The sequence below is a fragment of the Glycine max genome, chromosome 9 (genome assembly GCF_000004515.6).
Source record: "Glycine max cultivar Williams 82 chromosome 9, Glycine_max_v4.0, whole genome shotgun sequence".
In the NCBI taxonomy this organism is placed as follows: Eukaryota; Viridiplantae; Streptophyta; class Magnoliopsida; order Fabales; family Fabaceae; genus Glycine; species Glycine max.
The window spans coordinates 40,501,699-40,521,163 of NC_038245.2; the positions used below are offsets into that span (position 1 = coordinate 40,501,699).

General features: G+C 30.7%; 1 protein-coding gene across 1 annotated transcript; it reads right to left on the bottom strand.

The window, feature by feature from the left end:
- Positions 1-857: 857 nt before the first annotated feature.
- On the bottom strand, positions 858-8,981 carry LOC100813898 (nucleolar protein 10). The gene is made up of 16 exons (XM_006587391.4): positions 8,826-8,981; positions 7,839-8,723; positions 7,579-7,769; positions 6,880-6,980; positions 6,696-6,786; positions 6,536-6,594; positions 6,283-6,403; positions 6,040-6,108; positions 4,678-4,730; positions 4,478-4,586; positions 3,697-3,867; positions 3,463-3,621; positions 2,612-2,704; positions 2,311-2,499; positions 1,654-1,850; positions 858-1,419 (listed from the first exon to the last, which is right to left on the bottom strand). Exons 2-16 carry the CDS (start codon positions 7,972-7,974, stop codon positions 1,080-1,082), a joined length of 2,079 nt encoding a protein of 692 aa, XP_006587454.1. The 5' UTR covers positions 7,975-8,723; positions 8,826-8,981; the 3' UTR covers positions 858-1,079.
- Positions 8,982-19,465: the final 10,484 nt, after the last annotated feature.

Below are 19,465 nucleotides of genomic sequence, written 5' to 3' on the forward strand. Positions count from 1 at the left end.
CTTACTTTCTTACTTTCAGCAATTTGCTTTTGTGGTGTTGGTTTTTAGCAGTATGGATAAAAATTATTTATATTTGTGTTGGATATTAATTAGGAATGTTTACGGGTTGGACTTGGTTAGGGTTAGTTAAATCCGACGGATTGGATCACATAATCGGATTTGAATATTTAAAAATTATTTTTTATTTTATAAAAACTAAATTATTTTAGGATAATAGTTTATTTTTGCCTAAAATATTTTTAGGATAATAATAATTGGATTTGGTTTGCATGGTTGTCTTGTTGCAAACATGATGGACGTGGGTTTTCCTGCATGTGTAATCTGTCCTTTTTTTGCTTCTTTCTCTCATCATACCAAAAAATAAATATAATGACTAAATATAATTCAAAGAGATCAAATTATAAAAATATTTTACTAATATAATTAATGATTTCATTGTTAATACGTTATTTTTATTTTACCAAAGAAAAGAAAATCATGTAGAATTTAATTTAATAAATTATGTGAGCTAAAAATTAATATATTTTATATTTAAGAATTAATTTATATAAATAATTAATTTTATTATATTATATAAATTAAGTTGAATTGGATTAAAAAAAAATAAAACCCATAACACAAACGTATAAGATTGGATCTTAATTGGACAGATTAAATTCTGGACCAGTGAACACCCCCTCATATTTATAGCTTTTAACCGGCGGGCTAACTGGCTTATTCCTTGAGTACCTCACCTCTTTCTGTGTTCTCTTAGGTACTTCTGGTACCAGTTTTATTCATATATAGTTATAGTATATTTGCTGATTTAAGAAAAAAAATCCTTGGTTTGGGAACAAAACTGCAACAATTAAGGTAGGTTCCACACAAAATAGTTTATCTTGATAGTGTCCAAAAATAGGGGGAAAGAACAAAAATGTAAAAAAAGATGTTAAGCTACATATGATGATGCATCATAGATCACGTATCCTGTGCGACTTCAGTCACAGGACTATCCATGGATGGAAAACTGAGCCATAAGGATCAAGCAAGCAAGCAAGATCTAAGAAGAATCAAATGCCATTTACATTATGTAAAGGTCATTATCGACGTCCTCTTCTGCCATTCCCTCGTTTCCCTCTCCCTTGACCACGAAACACTGGTCTATTGGGCTTAAGCCCCAAGGATTGAACTCCCCTCTTTTTCCTGTTTGGCACTTCTTTATCCTCCTCGTCTTCCTTGTACTTAGCTGAGCTTCTTGTGGCGAAAGTGATTTCTCGTGATCCTCCTGGACCCTGCTTAATACCTTTTGGAACACGAGAAGATTGTTGGTCATCTCTTAGAGCTGCTACTCTGTCTCCCATAGGAAGTGAGTCCTCCCCTGCAAGTGATTTTTGGCTCCAGAATGCCTCCGCATGCTGCTCATTCTTGATTTCATACATTCTACATATTATGTAAAAATGCATCATCAGTAATTAAGAATTAATAGATATAGAACAAAAATAAAGAACTCCATATTTCATACACATGCAGCCAAAATCTTGTAAAATCTCATAAAGAAAAGCGTTGTTGATTATAGAAAAATTAATAAAATGCTCCAAATCCTAATGGATCACCCTATTTATCTCTCCCATACAGAGGAAAAGAAACCTTACAAAAAATCGGTAACTTTCTCACCTTGGAACCCGAGATTTGTCTTTCATTCCATTCGCAGGTTCATCTTGTGATGATGTTGATGCATCAGAATCACTTAGACTTTGACCATCATCTGACATGACAGGTTCAAAATGTTCCTTTAACAAGGATGTTTGCTTCTTAGAACCCATGGGATGTAAAGCCAGATATTCTTGTGAGGAATCCTTAATCTCAAATTCCTGAAACGGAAAAAGTAATAACCGTAAGAGAAATGTCTTGTTTAAAGAAAAAAGCAATCACAAGTCAAAACAAACAAATTACATGGATCCACCAAACTTCCCATCAAATGCATTCAAATATTTCAATGTTGCGGTTGAATTTGAAATTTGTAGTTAAAAGTTCTTGTTTGCATAATTCACATTGAGCATCTACAAGACATTTAAAATGATATGCTCGACTAGGGTGGAAAAATCAGTCCAACAATGATATATATCTGTATGCCAAAGTTTTAACGCATCATTAATCAGGACAAGGGCATTAAATTTAATTCAACCCATTGAAGATGGTGGGGAGTTATAACGTTTTAAATGTAGCCAGCTATGATAAGTATCTTGAAACATGCTAGAATAAAAGGGCTGAAGAGAGAGGATAAAGTCATTAAAAAGACTAACACAACTGCCATATTTCATATTACAGTACCTCATTTGTAAATATTGCTTTAAATCGATCGTCCTGAAGATCTTGCATGCTGAGCCCTTTCTTTTTCTTGGATGCCTTTTTAGTTTCACCATCATCAGCATCTTCATCCCTCTTCTCATTTTCAGCTTCTTCAGTTTCTAGGAGGCGAGCTGCAAGGGCCCGATTAACTTTGGGTAACTTTTTCCTGACCTGTAAGGAGAATGATTGAGGCAGAGCAATGGATTATAAATCATTTAATCACCCATACCTATGTAAACTATGAATAGAAAACTAAAATGATTAGTGAAGGAATAAATTCTACCGTGATTCGTGAGGCGCGCTCAGCTTCCATCTTTTCTCGTTTCTGCTGTTCAATATAAGCTTCATATTCAAAAGGATCCACCAGTGCTTTTGCCTACAAAATAATTAATGCATCAAATGATAGGACAAAACAGAATCTAGGTCTCAGAGTAACTACAGTATAAAGATGATGACTGCCATTACTATATAGAAGGAAACAATTAAAACTAAGCTGAGGATCGGTTATTCTCCAAAACAGAAAAGTAAAACACAAAATGAAGGAAAAAATCAAGCAAAGATATCTAGTTTCTTGAATACAAGTAAACTTCCTTGAAACAGCTAAGAGCAAAGTATAAGACTATAAGTCACAAATACAGCCCTATCCAAAATCAAACTTAAGAGCCAAGAGACACCCTTGAAAATGTGAGCATCTCCAACCAAATACACCATAGACATAAACAACACACTGACAATTAGGCCTCCTTTTTATACCAAAAGCACTGGGGTACCAAAATGTTCATCCAAGTCCAACATGCCAAACACATTATTCCAAAGGAAAATAGCCAGTTTACGATGTAAAATTAAATATGGCTTGCAGCAATAAATTAGCACATGATAAAGGCACGAAAAGAATCTCCATCATGAAGCTTGCTCAAAATCTTAGATGTTTTGACACATAACAGGCCAATCACTCATGTCTTTTTCCATTAAGCTAATAAAGTAAATAGTTTTTTTTCTTTACCAACTTAGCATGATAAAGAATTCATGTAAAAACTGAAAAGGTCAGTTAGGCTCTAGGGAAAAAGAAAGATATCAGCATTTCAATAACTCGGGAAACACATGTTAAGTAGAAAACATACCAAAGCAACCTACCTTTTTGTATAATGCATGATTAATAAAGAAGCCATGCATGTAGGCTCTAAGTAGATTGGTGCCAATCAGGTTGGTCAAATTTAACCTCTCAAGCTCTTCCTTTGTCAAAAATTTGTAATGATCATAAATAGTTGTTTGTCCACCCATGTCTAACTCCTCCTGTAAAAATAGTTATAATGTGACAACATAGATAACCAGAGCAAAAATATAATAATTAAAATATTAAGAACATACAGTGAAATTCTCTAGCGAAGAACACCACTTGGGAGCAGGTCCAAGCGATGGTATGAAGTAAGATGGTATTTGACTACAATCTAAGGCCAGCAAGATCAAACCACTGCCAGGAAATGTACACACGTCATTTATTGTTCCCGTTGTCGGTTCAATGCTGGTCAAGCCTTCTCCCTGGAAACAGATTAATCAATCGAAACAACCCATGCCTGATGAAACATACAATCTAAATGCAGTTAATTACCTAAATGTTTAGGAACAAGGGATACCAAGCTTATTTTAAACATAAGATGTATGCATGTTAGCATGTACAATTTAGTTTAGATATTGCAAAATCATATTATCAAGAAAAGTCCTTCAGTGATGATTAACAAGTGAACCACAGTATGAAGGTAATAAGTAGAATATTATTATAAATTTATATCATTAACATTTGGTAAGAAATTTTTGTACTTTATCTAACCAATTACAGCTTAGCAAAAATTTGTTGACAAGAACACCTTAAAATCTTTCAAAGTCTGGCATCTTTTAACAATCTCCAAATATAGAATGATGTCAACAACATGTCACAATTGAATTCTTGAAGTCAATCATGCCATGCAACATTATTTATCATTCTTTCTCCTAGGTAAATGTTACTGAATGACCCAACTAATTAAAACAGACACTACACATCACAATTTTAATGGATGAAAATAAGCATGACCAAGGGATACAGATCAATTTGGAGAAAAACAGTTGAACTATTAATATGAAATATAAGAGTAGGAGCAAATTCCTCTACCGTTTCAGGATCCCATATCCTAACAACATGATTATCACTGGTAATCAACATTGGTTGTTCATAGTTAAGAGTATGATGCCACTTAATATCCAATATTGAACTGCCATACCTGTAAGACATTTTTTAACCATTAATTAAAGATATAATTATTTTTAATACAAACACAAATATAAATTTCTCAAATGAGAATGTCAACTTACATATGATCCTGTATTCGTACAGGATTAGACGAGCGCAGATCATAGATGAGAACCTGCATATGCAAAATTTAATGTATAAAATATCCATATTCAAGGGGGAAAACTACACGTGAAGATTTTGTTTACAAAGTAAAATTGTGTTCCCACAAGGATTTTTTTTTCTGCTAAAATTAATAAAGATTTTCCTAATAAATAGCATTTAGAAGGAAAAAAAAACAGAAAACTAGTCCACCCTCTATGCTGCCACAAGAAGTATGTCCTATGTCCGTTGCGTACACTTTTTAAATCAGTTATGTCTATCCAGAGGTCTAATCATTTTCAAACAAATAATTACGAAACAAGGGATCATGTAAAAGGTAACAGCTTATCTTCTGACTTTATGAATTCTAACATAACTTTGGACTTCATAGATTCTCTCACATAATCCAACTACTTTTTGAGCTCAGTAATAAACCCCTCCTGTTAGAGATATCAAACCATTCTTGGACCTCCAATTAACAACTTAAGTTTTTGTAAGACTCAGTGCTTGACATGGTATCAAAGTCAGATAAGACGAAATAGTCAAGATTTGATCCTTGGTGACCTCATTGCTCATAACTAAATCAAATTTCAGCACAAGGTAAAGTGCAGCTATTGCATTATCCACACTTCAAACTCAATAGGCTGTTGCATCTAGAGGTATTCCAAGGTAACTTCAAGCCACAGACTTTCACTATTGGGGGTTTATGCTATATCCATAATTCGTTACTTTTTTTTGGGCTATGTTTCTTCAACAGAATGGTGCATTTTTTTTTTCTTTTTTCTATTACGTCTGTTTTATGTCACTGAAGAATTTATGGAGTACAATGCCCATTCTAGAATTCCTTGTCAGAGATATAAAACCATTCATGGAATTCCACTTAATAGCTTCAGCTTTTGGGAAGTTAGCTCTTAACTATTGGGGGTTTATGCTATATCCATAATTCGTTACTTTTTTTTGGGCTATGTTTCTTCAACAGAATGGTGGGTTTTATTTTCTTTTTTCTATTACGTCTATTTTATGTCACTGAAGAATTTATGGAGTACAATGCCCATTCTAGAATTCCTTGTCAGAGATATAAAACCATTCATGGAATTCCACCTAATAGCTTCAGCTTTTGGGAAGTTAGCTCTTAACATTGCTCGCTTTATGAAATAAACCTGGCTTGTCTTAGTTGTATATACATCCATATTCACAAAGCTATGGTTGTGGGATGAAGACAACATTTCCTTAAAATCCTATATAACACCAGACATGACTACTTTAAGTACGTTGTAACAATTGTCCCAATAATGACACAAGTCACACAACCTATGATTGTAAGTAGCAATGTAGCATCATACCTTTCCAGCACTACTTCCAACAGCCATTAAGAAACCACCATCTTCATCAAATTCCAATGCAGTGACCTCCTACAAATATGGAAAGGTTAACAATAAAGATGTCAATTACACAAAAAAAATTACCAACTACCAAGTAATCTATAACCTCATATTTGGTTACGATATGGAAAAAGGGGAAAGGATAAACATTTCCTGCCCATTTGAAACTTTTGTGAGTAAATAGTGAGAGAGAAGACATGCTACCTGGTCAACATCACCACTAGGTCCAACAGCATCAATTCTACCAACTGAAGATCTCACTCGCATGTCAAAGCATTCCACAGCACCATCTTCACCACCACAGGCAACTAATCCATGAAGCTTGCTAAAATTCAGACAAGATTAAATTTCCAGTGATTTGATACAAAATTGCAAGGTATGCACACAAAATATACAAAGCTTTAATAATCGAAGAAAATAAAGCAGGGCAAATCAGTATTTAAGTTTCAGTATTTACCTTCGAGAAACTACATTCAATGCAGGGGATTGTGTGTTAAGGGAGGAGAGGAATCGCCCCTGACAAGTCAGAAAATCAGCTTTTCATTTTTAGTATTTCTTTTTTCCAAAATTCAATCAATATGAAAAGGTATCAAAATGGAAAGCTATAAGCTAAACACCTGCTCTAAGTTAATTCTGTACAGATCCGGGGATGACGCAGCACAAAGCAAGTCACAAGACCAGCAGTCATAAGAAATATCTCTCCCCATCCTACCAATGACAACAACAAACAGTAATTTTTCAGCACAAATCACACTTTAAACTCCAAGATCAATCAATACACATAAAGCCTAGAGAAGGAACCTCGGAATCCGCAAACTGTAGTGCTTTCCATATTTCGCATGCAAATAAACAGAGCGATCAGCACATAAAAATGCAAGTTTTGAATAGTCGTCTGACAGAACCTACACCAGCAAAAACATGTTACCTCAACCGACCAATCCCTCTGTAATAGATTGCTCACAATTTACAAACACAAAGAAAACATTAACTAATGTAAACAATTATTGGAAATACAAAACCTAACTATCTATTTCAGATGAAGCTATGCAGTTATCTAAACCAACCAATCCCTCCCTAAAAGACCGCTTACAGTTTGCAAACACAGCAAATATTAACGAATGTAAACTTAAACAAAATGAAGGCAACAATTATTGGAATCAGAATATAAACATAAATTTATTTCAATTGAAGCTCTATGCAGTTACCTCAACCAACCCCTCCGCAACGGACCGCTTACAATTTATTTATTTACAAACACGAGAAAATATTATCGAATGTAAACATAAATAAAATAAAGCACAACACAACAACTATTGGAATTGGAATATAAACCTAACTTTTTTATTTCAATTGAAGCTATGCAGTTCCTCCTCTGTAAGAAGAGATCGCTTACAATTTACATTTTAAAAACACAGAAAACATTCATTCATTAAGTAACATAAACATGAATAAAATGAGGAACAAAAACTAGTGGAGATTATAAACCTAATTGTGAAGTACCTGAAAATCAACGATCTCGGAATCCAAGTGGCGTTCGAACTTCAAGCCTAGCTCCCTGACCTCGTAGACTTTGACTTGCGGCGGATAGATGCCGGAAGCAATGATGTACTCGCCGTCGGGAGTGGCCTTGATTTTGGTGGCGGCGGTGGCGAAGCGCAAGTCTTCGAGAAGTTGCAGGTTCTGCGTGTAACCTGAAAGAAGAAGAATGAATAAGAAGAATGAACGCATGAACTAACGAGAAAGGTAAAAAGTTCGCTTACTTTTGACGTTGCGATGAGAGTTCTGCTTCTTGGAGGAGGGGAGCCAGGAAGCGAGTGAGGGTTGCTGCGACGCTATCGTGTACATCTTAACGCCGTTTATTGACGTCGACTTCATGCCGCCGTCGCGAGTCGCCATTGTTACTTGCTTGCTTGCTCGCCAAAGAGTGAAGAAAGGAGGTCGAAACGGCGTCGTTGCACACAGAGCTTGGTTGCCCCAGCTGCCGCCAAGGAGAGAGAGGGAGGCAGGGTTTTGTTGAGGTTTCTTCGCTGCTGCGATGTTTTTCTTTTTTCTCCCTCCTATGAAAAAATATTTTCTATTTTCTATATTCTATTAAATAAAAAATATAATCTATTTATTTTTTCTCTTCTTACCTTTTTTAACTTGTATTTGTTTGAATGTAAATTGAGAAAATAAAATTATAAAGGATTAAAATAAGATGATAGTATCAGAAGACAATTAAATATGTATATAAAAAAAAGCATGCTATATGCAAATAAAAATAAGCTGGACAAACATTAACATAATATTATCTCATAAGTTAAATTATTCAAGACAATATAGTCAAAAAATACTAAAAACAGTTGAAAGCTAATTAGCTAAACAAGTCCTAGTGAGGCACATAATCAAAATAAGTTAAAAGTTAATTAGCTAAATAAGTCCCAATAAGACATATAATAAAAAAAAGCTAAAAGCATCAAGAAAACATCTATCATTCTGCTGTGCCTCTTCCCGAATATAATCATAATCCTCATTGTCTAGTAATAGGGCATGCCCTTCAACTTCTTCTTTTGAGTACAACACTTCCTTGTCCTCGAGTATAATATATCCATCCAACATCACTGCTGGGAGGATTTGATGATCCCTCATTTGCCATACTGTGATTTCTTAAAAAATCAAAATAATAAGAAGGTCAGGTATAAGGTAGATGGCATAGATGAAGAAGAAGGGGAAGTATTAAACAAAAGAAAGAAAGAAAAAGTTGTTACCTATAAAAAAAATAGAGACACCGGATGAAGAAGAAGGCTGGAAAGTTTTGGTAGGGAAGGGTTTACGCGGTGACTAAGAATCAGAGGAAATGCTAAGAAGTTCTATAATGGTCTGGAAAATTGAAAACTTATGTGAAGTAGAAGTCAAAATGCTATTGTTAGCACTAGCGGACCTACATGATTGTGAGGTGGACACTTGCATGACTGTGAGATGGACACTTGCACCCCATTATTTTTTAAAATTTATTAAATTTATAAATAAAATCTTATATTTTTATATTTTATTTTATTTATATTTATATAATTAAATATACTGATTTTATTTTTTATAATTTGTACCAGTGACATAGGATCTTGGATCTGCCTATTAGACCTATTAGAAAAAACCCAAGTCTATAAGTAAAAAAGTAAAAAAAAAAAAAAAGAGTAAAAACATAAAATTTGATTTAAAAACCAATCGAGTAAACTTTTAAAAACCCAGGTGACTACTGCAGGTGAGTTTTAACTTTTAACAAAGCTAAAACCCTTGTCTGCAAAGCCCAAAACAACTCTGAAGTACCTGCCCGAATCCATAGTCCCAAATCCGCAATCTGCACCTGACCCGGTTTCCTTTCTTCCAAAATGATGAACCTTAAACGTGTCGTCGATGTTCTTATGCAGACCAATCGATAACCATGACCTTGTTTGATCCTGAGTCTATATAGGCAAGTTTTAACCATTCACGTTCATCTTTGTATTTCATGATATCATGTCTTTGGTATTTGTTTTAATAAATTAGTTGGGTATTTGATGAAATTGATTAGACTTTATAGAGTTTTATAGTATTTGTTTAGGTTTTCTGGATAGTAAATCATATTTATTTAACAAAGAGTGCCTGCTGAATTGGCTTCTTCAAGATGTTTCATTGATGTTGTATCAATCTTTCCTATTGTAGCTTGTTGCTCAAGGAATCCTTTGCTTTGAGCCTGTCCAGGAAGCCGTAACTAGTGTAAACTCTTTTAAGGTTGGTTAGTGTGACTTCTTCCTTAGATTATGATGTATTGCTTATTTGAGGCTAAAGACACTTATCCTAAACACATAAATTATGGAATTATTAAATGTGAATGTTTTCATGATCTATCTGCTAAGGCTTCTGATGTAATTTCACCAATTTGGCCCAATCACCTTTTGCAAGATCAGAAATTCTAATGTCCAAGTTATTACAACTATGCAATATTAGTACAACTTGAAAACAATTAATTCCCCTAAAATTCCTATCATTCCACAGAAAAGTCATGCTTGTAAATGACTTGGCGTTTAGCTATATTCCTATCCTTTGTTCTTTGTATTTTCCTTTATTTTAAGGAGGATCTCTTATCCTACCAACTCTTTGTAATCACCTTCACTCTGTTTAAATGATTTTCTTACATATATTAAAAACAATTTCTGATCGGGGAAACGTGTTTGTTTGCTGTGGAAGCAATTAGCATCAAGCAATTGTCCTAACCAGCAGATATTTTAAGAATTTGATACCTTATTCGACCAATTGTCTCTTCTCAAATCCAAACTTTGCTAAATATCATCGTATATGTTAAAGGGTTATTGTTCTTCAAGCTTGTCTTTAGCACCACTCTTAATTGCAGGCAGCAACATCTACATTTATGTGATGTTTCTGAATGAAATTAAACTCTTGGCCTTATAACATAAACCATTAACTTGAAAGCAACTATGCTAGTGTATAGTATTTAAAATTAAGAAAAACGAGGCAGTAATCTTTTGAAATTCTCCTGTTACATTCATTCTTGTGATTCATACCAACATAAATATATCATATGTAACATTTAATCTAAGCATAATCATAAACATTCAATTCTAGATTATGTAATTTACCAAATAATAGTGCTTAATGAGAGGATTGAGAGATTATGTAATTTACCAAATAATAGTGCTTAATGAGAGGATTGAGTTATTAGTTCTTTTTTATTTTCACTTTCTTCTTCACTCTTTTGTTTTGAAGTTTATGTTCCTCATTTTCATAAAAATTATACTAATAAATAATAGTATATGTTATATAAGGACAAAAAATATACTAAAATTTTATAGAAATAAAATTTAAATATTTTTAATTTTATGTGGATGAAAGATATATTTTAATTTTTAATAAATAGTATCCGCTTTCAACCTTCTTAAAGGTTTATTCCCTTCATAATTTTCTTGCAGAATCAATTGTGAAGTTGATGAATGACCATGATACTTTTCTCCCCTTTGCTCTCTGCGTATACCAACTGTATTTGATACTATATGCATGACACGCTGTTTTACTTCTTTTTTTTACTTTAATAAGATGCTCTATCATTTCAGAAATAGTCACCAACCGTGTCTAATGGATAACCCATTAACCCTTTTTTTGTTTGATCTGACCCATTCACTATGAGAAAACTGGAAATCTTCATAATGATCAGTGTAAGTGTCAGATCTTGAGGCAAACCTCTAATGTTAATAAATGAAAATAGTGATCTGTAATAAATTTTTATTGGAATGTATAATTACATATACACAGTAGTACATGTGATGATTTGATGTTGCATCTCCAAATACATATTATTAAGAAAACAGAATGTAATTACCCTTGAAGAAGGATTGTAGAATCTATTTAATATACTATTGGAATATTAGAATAAGATTGATGATGTTCCTACTCCAAGGGAAAAGAATAAAAAGCATGCCTGTAGGATTATATTATTAAAGAAAAGAATTTAAATATAATGAAACGCGATCTATTTAAAATAAATGATAAGGTGACACATCATTAATTCAATAAATTATAATATATTAAAGAATAAATAACAGATAATTCGTTTAAAAATGATCAAATTAAGAAAAATTCAAATAAAGAATAAAATAAAAACAGAACCCTAATTGACATTGAACAATTCATATCCTGTGATGGCTTTCTTTGCACATTGTTTGGTTAAGTGGAAACTGCACAGAACAATCGAAAGGGAATGAAAAGTAGGCTTTGTTTCATCTCTTAATTTCATTGTTAGGTATATTTTAACGAGGAAGGAAAGAAAAATAGTACTACTTGACCTCCTCGGTATTCCTAAGTCTCTCGTTTCTTCTTAAACCAACAACATATGTACAGTTGATCAACATAGTTAATTTGGAAAATATCATACTTGGATCCTTTTCTTTTGTTTACTAGATCATCCTTTTTGTGTAGTTTGTACGCCTTGTACAGACTTTGCTATGCTTTATCATTTATAATATATATATATATATATATATATATATATATATATATATATATATATATATATATATATATATATATATATATATATATATATATATATATATACCCAATTAATAGGATGCGGTTTTGAATTAATTATAAAAAGATTGGTTATATTTGTAACCACTTAATATTATATTTAATTATATAAATAAGTTATACATATATTATAATAAATCATGGCTTTCAAAATTTTACTTATGATACAAAAATCTTTCTCAAGAAAAGTTTTTTTTCTTTATATAATTCTGTGAAACATATTAAATTCCTTGAAAGAAAAAAAGCTAAGAAAAAAGATTTTGTCAAACATACCAGCTTTAACATGCACTTGGTATTATTTTTTAATTCTCCCTAAGATGATACTCTTTTCAATTTCATTTTAAAAAAACTTAAATCTGAACGACTACGTACCAAATGATCAATACCATTTGATTAAATTATCGATAAAATGAAACGGGGTATATGCATGTTATAAAGTAAAGAAGAATTTTGGGGTTAGCTTAGATTGCGTCGTCCTATATGTACAACTAAAGCCATGCAATGCAATATCTCCATCCACTCCCAGTAATAATTTCAGAGATGTGAAATGAAAGCTGAGAGACAACCGGCTTGTAAACACACTTTAGGAACGCTCCTTCATATATACTTGGTCTAATCCTATTAACTCGATTCAAAATTAAAATTTAGCGGATTTAATTTTTAGGAATTAGATGCTATAAATATAAAGACGGATTCAAATTATATTTTAATCTAAATACAATGATACATACTTGAAAAATTATATTTTTCAATAATTATATATTAAATAAAATTCATTGGATTAGTAAATATATTTTATATAGCATGATATTATACTAATGTTTTGATTTTAAAATAAAAAATACATGTTATAATATATAATTATTTTAATTTTATACTTTTTAATTATATATAATTTTTAAGATTAATAAGTTAAGTTAGCCATATTTTGTTTCATGTATTATTATACTTTTTTTTTATTTTTATATATAATGCTCTTTTAATTAATTCATAAGAATTAAGAAAGTTTTTTTAATTTAGACAATAAGATTAACTTGGTTAACTATTTATCTTTTTTTATATAAAAAAATCATCCTTCAAATTAGTGAGTTTCATTTCACACTTTTTTCTATTTTAATTACATTTTATCTAATTACTAATTAATTACGTACTTAACGTGTAGAGAGAGAATAATAGTTATCTTATTAATTTGTGGCTAGGCGTCATTTTCTCCAATTTTCGTAACAAAGTGAAAGAGTTTACCTCATTAATTTATAACATTTGTTGTTTATGGACTAAAAAATATATAAAGTATTTGAGAGTATTTTAGTAAAAAAAAATTAATTCAATACATAATTGAAATAAAATTATAAAAAGAAACAAACAAATGTAATGAAAGAATGCTATATTTAGAGACCAAGTTAATAAAGTAAAGTTCAAATCAAATAAATGATCATATATCAAAGTTTAAGATCATAAATTTGTTCCTATCCATTCTATAGACATCCTTATAGAACACATATATACACTCTTTCTTTTCTGTCTCCAACAATTCTGACCCATGCATCCATGGACGGAGGTCCCTTGTAGCCTCCATCTAGTTGCTATATAAGCTAAATTATATAAGGAATTGAACCATAAAAGTCAAAAATGGAATGAAAAAGAAAGAAAAGGAGATAAATAAATAAATAAAAAGGAAACTAATTAAAAATCACAAATGTTTGATGCATTGAGAGGACAAAGCAAAACCCACCAGTTATTTTCATTGATAAAGCTGAAAGATTAGTTCCGATCGGGGCCCTGCCCTACTAGACCCTTTTTTTTCTCTATTGGTGTCAAAAGGATGTTGGAAAAAAGAATTGCTTTTTTCTCTTTATCTTTTTCTAGTCTTCAATCACAGTGCAATTGATTGTAAAATCATTTCTCACTACACTCTCAATCTCTCATTTTCAAGTTATTGCTTTGGAATTTGCACCCTCTCCTCGTCTGGCCCCTCTCTCCATGGTTGTATTATATATATTAACAGTACGAAACAGGAAGGAACCCAGAAAAACTGAACTTATGTATTTGACTAGAGTATTTCCCCCTTGGAATAAAGTAATTGAGTAATGTTACACTTAACTACAACACATTCTCATAATTAATGTTTTTTATAATTCATTTTTTTAATGAAAAAATAAGATATATACTCACAATGCAAAGCTTTTTTTTTTTTGTTTACCATATATAAGAGTCTTGATTAATTGAGTAAAATATATAAGTATTATAAATTTTTTTGGTACTTATTTTGGATTAATTTCTATTTATAAAAAAATAATATAAAGCTTTTTATAATGGCATGTTATCATTGATACACCTGAATAAGTTCAATGAGTCGGCCTACATTCTAAAATCCACATAATATTATCCATTGATTCGGATATTTATATACCAAGTAGTATAATTAGCTAAAGTTTAGTGATGTGCAATACACACTTTACTTTGAGCTAAAGTAGATTAAGTAGCTAGCTCTAGTTTAATCCAAAGGAATGAATGAATAATATGTCAAATTGGAGTACCGAGTACTGGCCTAACCCCTTTTTAGTTCATTTAATAGAATTAAAGCTTAAGTCTCTCCAAGTTTACTAACCCTACCTTTTGCTTTCGTGTCACGTCCTGGTACTAATGAGCACAACTACACTACACAATTTGTGTAGGTCTGTGGTATCTAAAAATGCAACAAAGTAACGCAGATTCATTTTTCAAGTGTTTAACAGGCATTACAAGAAAAGAACAACTTAGGCGTTGAAAATTTGAACATTAATTGGGTCCGACGCGAATTTGATAGTACAGTATGGCTGCAAAGTCTTTTTGTAATATATCTATCTTTTTATGTGTGTGGGCTAGAATTTTTAAAATGGTTAAGCCATGTTAAGTTTAATGTAAAATTAAAATAAGCGAGGACTAATTAATAAAGTTGATAGTACAGTTTGTCGATGTTATAACCCCTGCGCGTAATTAATAAAGTTGAAATCTAATTAATTGGTTAATTTAATTAGATGGCAAATGGCATCCATCAAGTCAAATACTTATTTCACATTTTTTTTATCAGCCAAATAAAGTGTATATTGAGAAAAGAAAGAGGATATGGGTACAAGGCATACCCTCCCTTAACAAAGCTGTCTCAACAGCAAACCCCCCCAAAGACGCTCCATCAATTTATATCCTTTTAACTGATCGAAGAACATAAAGATGCAACAATGACATACCCAGCCAAGAAGGCCAGATCAATACTGTCCCACCCTTATTTCATATTATACTTAGTGTTAATATTACTACTGAATTCTAAATTAATTGATGTGAAATTATTTTTGGTTAATCAAAGATTTTAAGTTTGAGTTTTAAATAGATAGTTGTGTTAAATATTTCAAAATTATATTGTTGTCGACGTAATTTCTATCTTACTTAAACAACATTATTTTCAATAGGAGATATTTAAGTGTTAGTAAAATGCTATTTTTTTCCATTATAATTGAATTCTCTTTCAATTCTCAATAATTCCCTCTTCTCAATAATCACGTTGGAGCTCTTTCCATGCCACAAAAACTACCATCTTTTTGTGTGTTGGATAACACATCCTTTGCCTCTAGCCGAGGATCATAAGCAACTTTGAGTTATTTCTGCATTATTTTCTTATATTTGACACAATTTTAAAGAGCAACGTAGATCAATAACATAGATGCAAACATTCAACATCCATTAAGTTAATTAGATATATTACAAAAAAAGTTTAATTTCTATGAATTGCTAGTAAAAAAAGTCTTATGTTTAGTGTGTTTTTCTTTTTGTTAGATTATATTTAGTGTGTTTTGATTGATAGTAGAAATCCACGTTTAATTTAATCATGACAAGATTAATACAAAAGCATACTATTTCTTACTTTAGAAAATCATGACGAGTGCAACTCACTTTCTTACCAAACATATATGCATCCACATTATCAACCAATTAAAAATATAATAAATATGACTTTTACAAAATAATAATAAATTTACCATACATATCAACTTCTAAGTAAATACAAGTGTAAAAGTATGAGAAATGTTGAATAGTATGATTTGTTTTTGTCATAGATGTATTCTTTTATATCATAGATGTATTTTCTGTATTTGATATCCATTTTACATATTTTTTTAAAAATAATTAATATTTATTTTAAAAAAGTGACATTCTAACGTGTAAATGTTTTGTGCTATTGTGCATAGCCTATTCATACATAATAGCGCTCCTCAAAAAAGTATTTATTTTAAGGATCATTAATTGTAAAACTCAATAAATTAACTTACATGATTTATAATTAAATGGTATATAATTTTAAAAAAATATTTAAAATGTCAGTATTACTTATTCATATATATATATATATATATGACATTATTGGTCTTGACTTGTACCATAGTCTGTAGGCATTATTTTGAAAATCTATGGGTGAGAAAGGTCGTGTTGTTGGGAGGATGACAGAATAATTGGAAGGATGAAAAGGAATTAAGAAACTTACAAAGGAATTTGAAATTATAGGGTTTACAATGACAAATATGTGGAAGCAAACAAACAACCCTTTAGGCTCTCTTTCGATCTCCGTCTCTATGTGTCTCAGTGTCCCTTCACACACTCATGTGCATGGGTCCACGATGCATTTCAAGATTGCTTAATCAGATAATTACAACCACCGTTCATTTATTGCCAATGATAAAATTACCTAATATTGCTATCAAACTTTCATGAACTGGGCATGTGAAGTAGACACGTGTTAACAATTTGATACGGTTCTTTCTTCTTTTGTTTTAGAGGAATTTGATACGTTTTTAAACTTAGGTTAGATTAGATTATATGCCAGGCAATTAAACCATATGTGTTAAATGAAAAAAAATAAATAAATTAGAATTTCTACTTGCGTGTGCTAAGTAGTGCCAGCATTAAAGTGGAGGAGGGTTTAACAATGATATGATAATTACGTCTTGCTGTAACCTACACAAACCACAAAATTCTAAATGCGAAAAGACTAACTAAACCTTTGGTCATTTCAACTCATTGGCTCAAGGCCAATGCTTTGTATTTTATGATATAAATTGAGACAGATAGGATCTTTATTTTTTTCATTAAATTAATTAAAGCAAGATCTGTCAGAATTAGGCCAATATATATCTGTTGTTGTTAGAACGAGTGCCATAAGTAAAATTTCCTTACTCTTCTCTGAAATGACATTTTTTTAAATAAGTATCCCGATTGTTAAATATTAAATGTAAATATACATAACTTTATCTTTTCATACTTTAAATTTGAACTGCACGTATAAAACGTAATTGAACCTTTATTTTATTTTTGGTTTTGTCTCTTTCGATAAAACCTTTTTCATGTACGTGGTTAAGAAATTGAATTGAATCATGTGACGTTAGTATGCTTAAGAAACTATTCGATCATTTAGAAACTGAATTGAACTTTGTTAGTTATATCATGATGCTTTAAACACACACACACACACACACATATATATAATGGGTATATAGAAGTATTAAATAAAAAATAGTTATTTAAGTTTCTAAGATATTAAGTATAATGTTCTTTTATTAAATACTTTTTATTATTTTCCTATATATACAGTAAAAAAAATCGAACATATATAAAATACCTATTATTATTTTTATTTCTTAAAGATTACCCTAATGACTATTCTTACGAATTATAGAACAGGATTTTTCTTCTTGTGAGATACTCGTTGACACCAACCTAGAAATTAAAAACATTAAGTAAAGATTGTGTAAATAGTTATGATTTTGTCTCCTTTGAATATTAGAGAGGTCCAATTCATGTTCCCAACATATCAACCATTAGACACTACCAGGATGACTACTTCAAGTGAATTAAGAAGTTAATGAGTCTCTGTATTAATCTAAATCTTCGATTATGAAAGCACATGGAAGAACTGCTTCTTCAATGTCACAAACAAGATTAATTTCCTACGCAAAAAGTGATTATACACAGAGAAAGACTAACACATCAAAAGCATTAGATTGAGGAGCATATAGTCAACATCAGAATTCAACCTTCATAAATACAATTCATTAATCATAATTATTGTTCGAAGAGAAAGTTGTTACACAAAACTCCATCTTGAATATTCAAACATAACCGAAGGGAATATGTAAGCATAAAGTCCTAATAGTCAACTTTTTTTTATTTTAAAGTTTATTTATAGTACATCAACTTATTTTAGCTTAATTAAAATTAGGTTAAGTAAGAACATATGCTACTAAATTCGTATATTTACGCGTGTCAATTTTAAGCATCAACGAAAAATATGTGAAAATTTTTCGTAATGTACAAGCTAGAAACCAAGCCTGTTTATTTCTTAAGATTAATTTTTATGTAAAGTTTTTATTCTACTAACCAATAAAAAATAATGGTACATAAATTATAATTTTCGAGATATTTAATATAAAAGTTAACAAAATTACATACATTGTAATTTCTAATTAGTTAATATATCTTGTAAAAAAAAATTACATTATTTTTTACTGGAAAAATTCTTCACTTTTAGTGCATCTACTATACACTTTTTTTCTTTCCAACGGATGAGATCGATAGATGAATCTATATTACTCAAAGATGTAACAAATTATTATTTTCTTAATTTTTGGTTGTTAATTTGAAACCACAAGTATTTTTTTATGTATAAAAAAACGATTTTGAGCTGACTATAATTACTATAAACATCAAAGTTTTTTTTTAAATATGTAATACAATTATATGTTCAAGACTCAAATTGAAAATCACTAATTAAGCTAAATTAATTTACACTAAGTTAATTCATTTACTTAATAATAGCTTTTCTCATAATGGATAAGCTAGAAATTAAGCCTTTTTTCTTTCTTGGGTTTAATTTTTACGTGTTCATGGTGTAAAATTTTTGTATATTAATTATCAACTAATAAAAAATCATGATATAAAAGAATGTTTTTTAAGATACATTAAAAATTAACAAAATTATCATATACAATTACAATTTCTAAGTACTTAATTAATCTTGTAGAAATTCTTTACAAGAGTACTATCTTTTTTATATACCGCCACACGTGTACTATCTACGTACTTTTTTTTCTTTCCAACAAATGAGATAGATGGCTATTTACCAGTATAAATGAGGTAACGAGTCAATTTTTTTTTTTAATTTTATATTTGAGACTACAAGTATTTTTTATGGAAGACAATTCATTCAAATAGAGTAAAATCACTTTCAAGATCAAAGTTTCAAAGTTTTCTTTTTGAGTATGTAATACAATTCAAAATTACGAGTTACATAGGCACAATT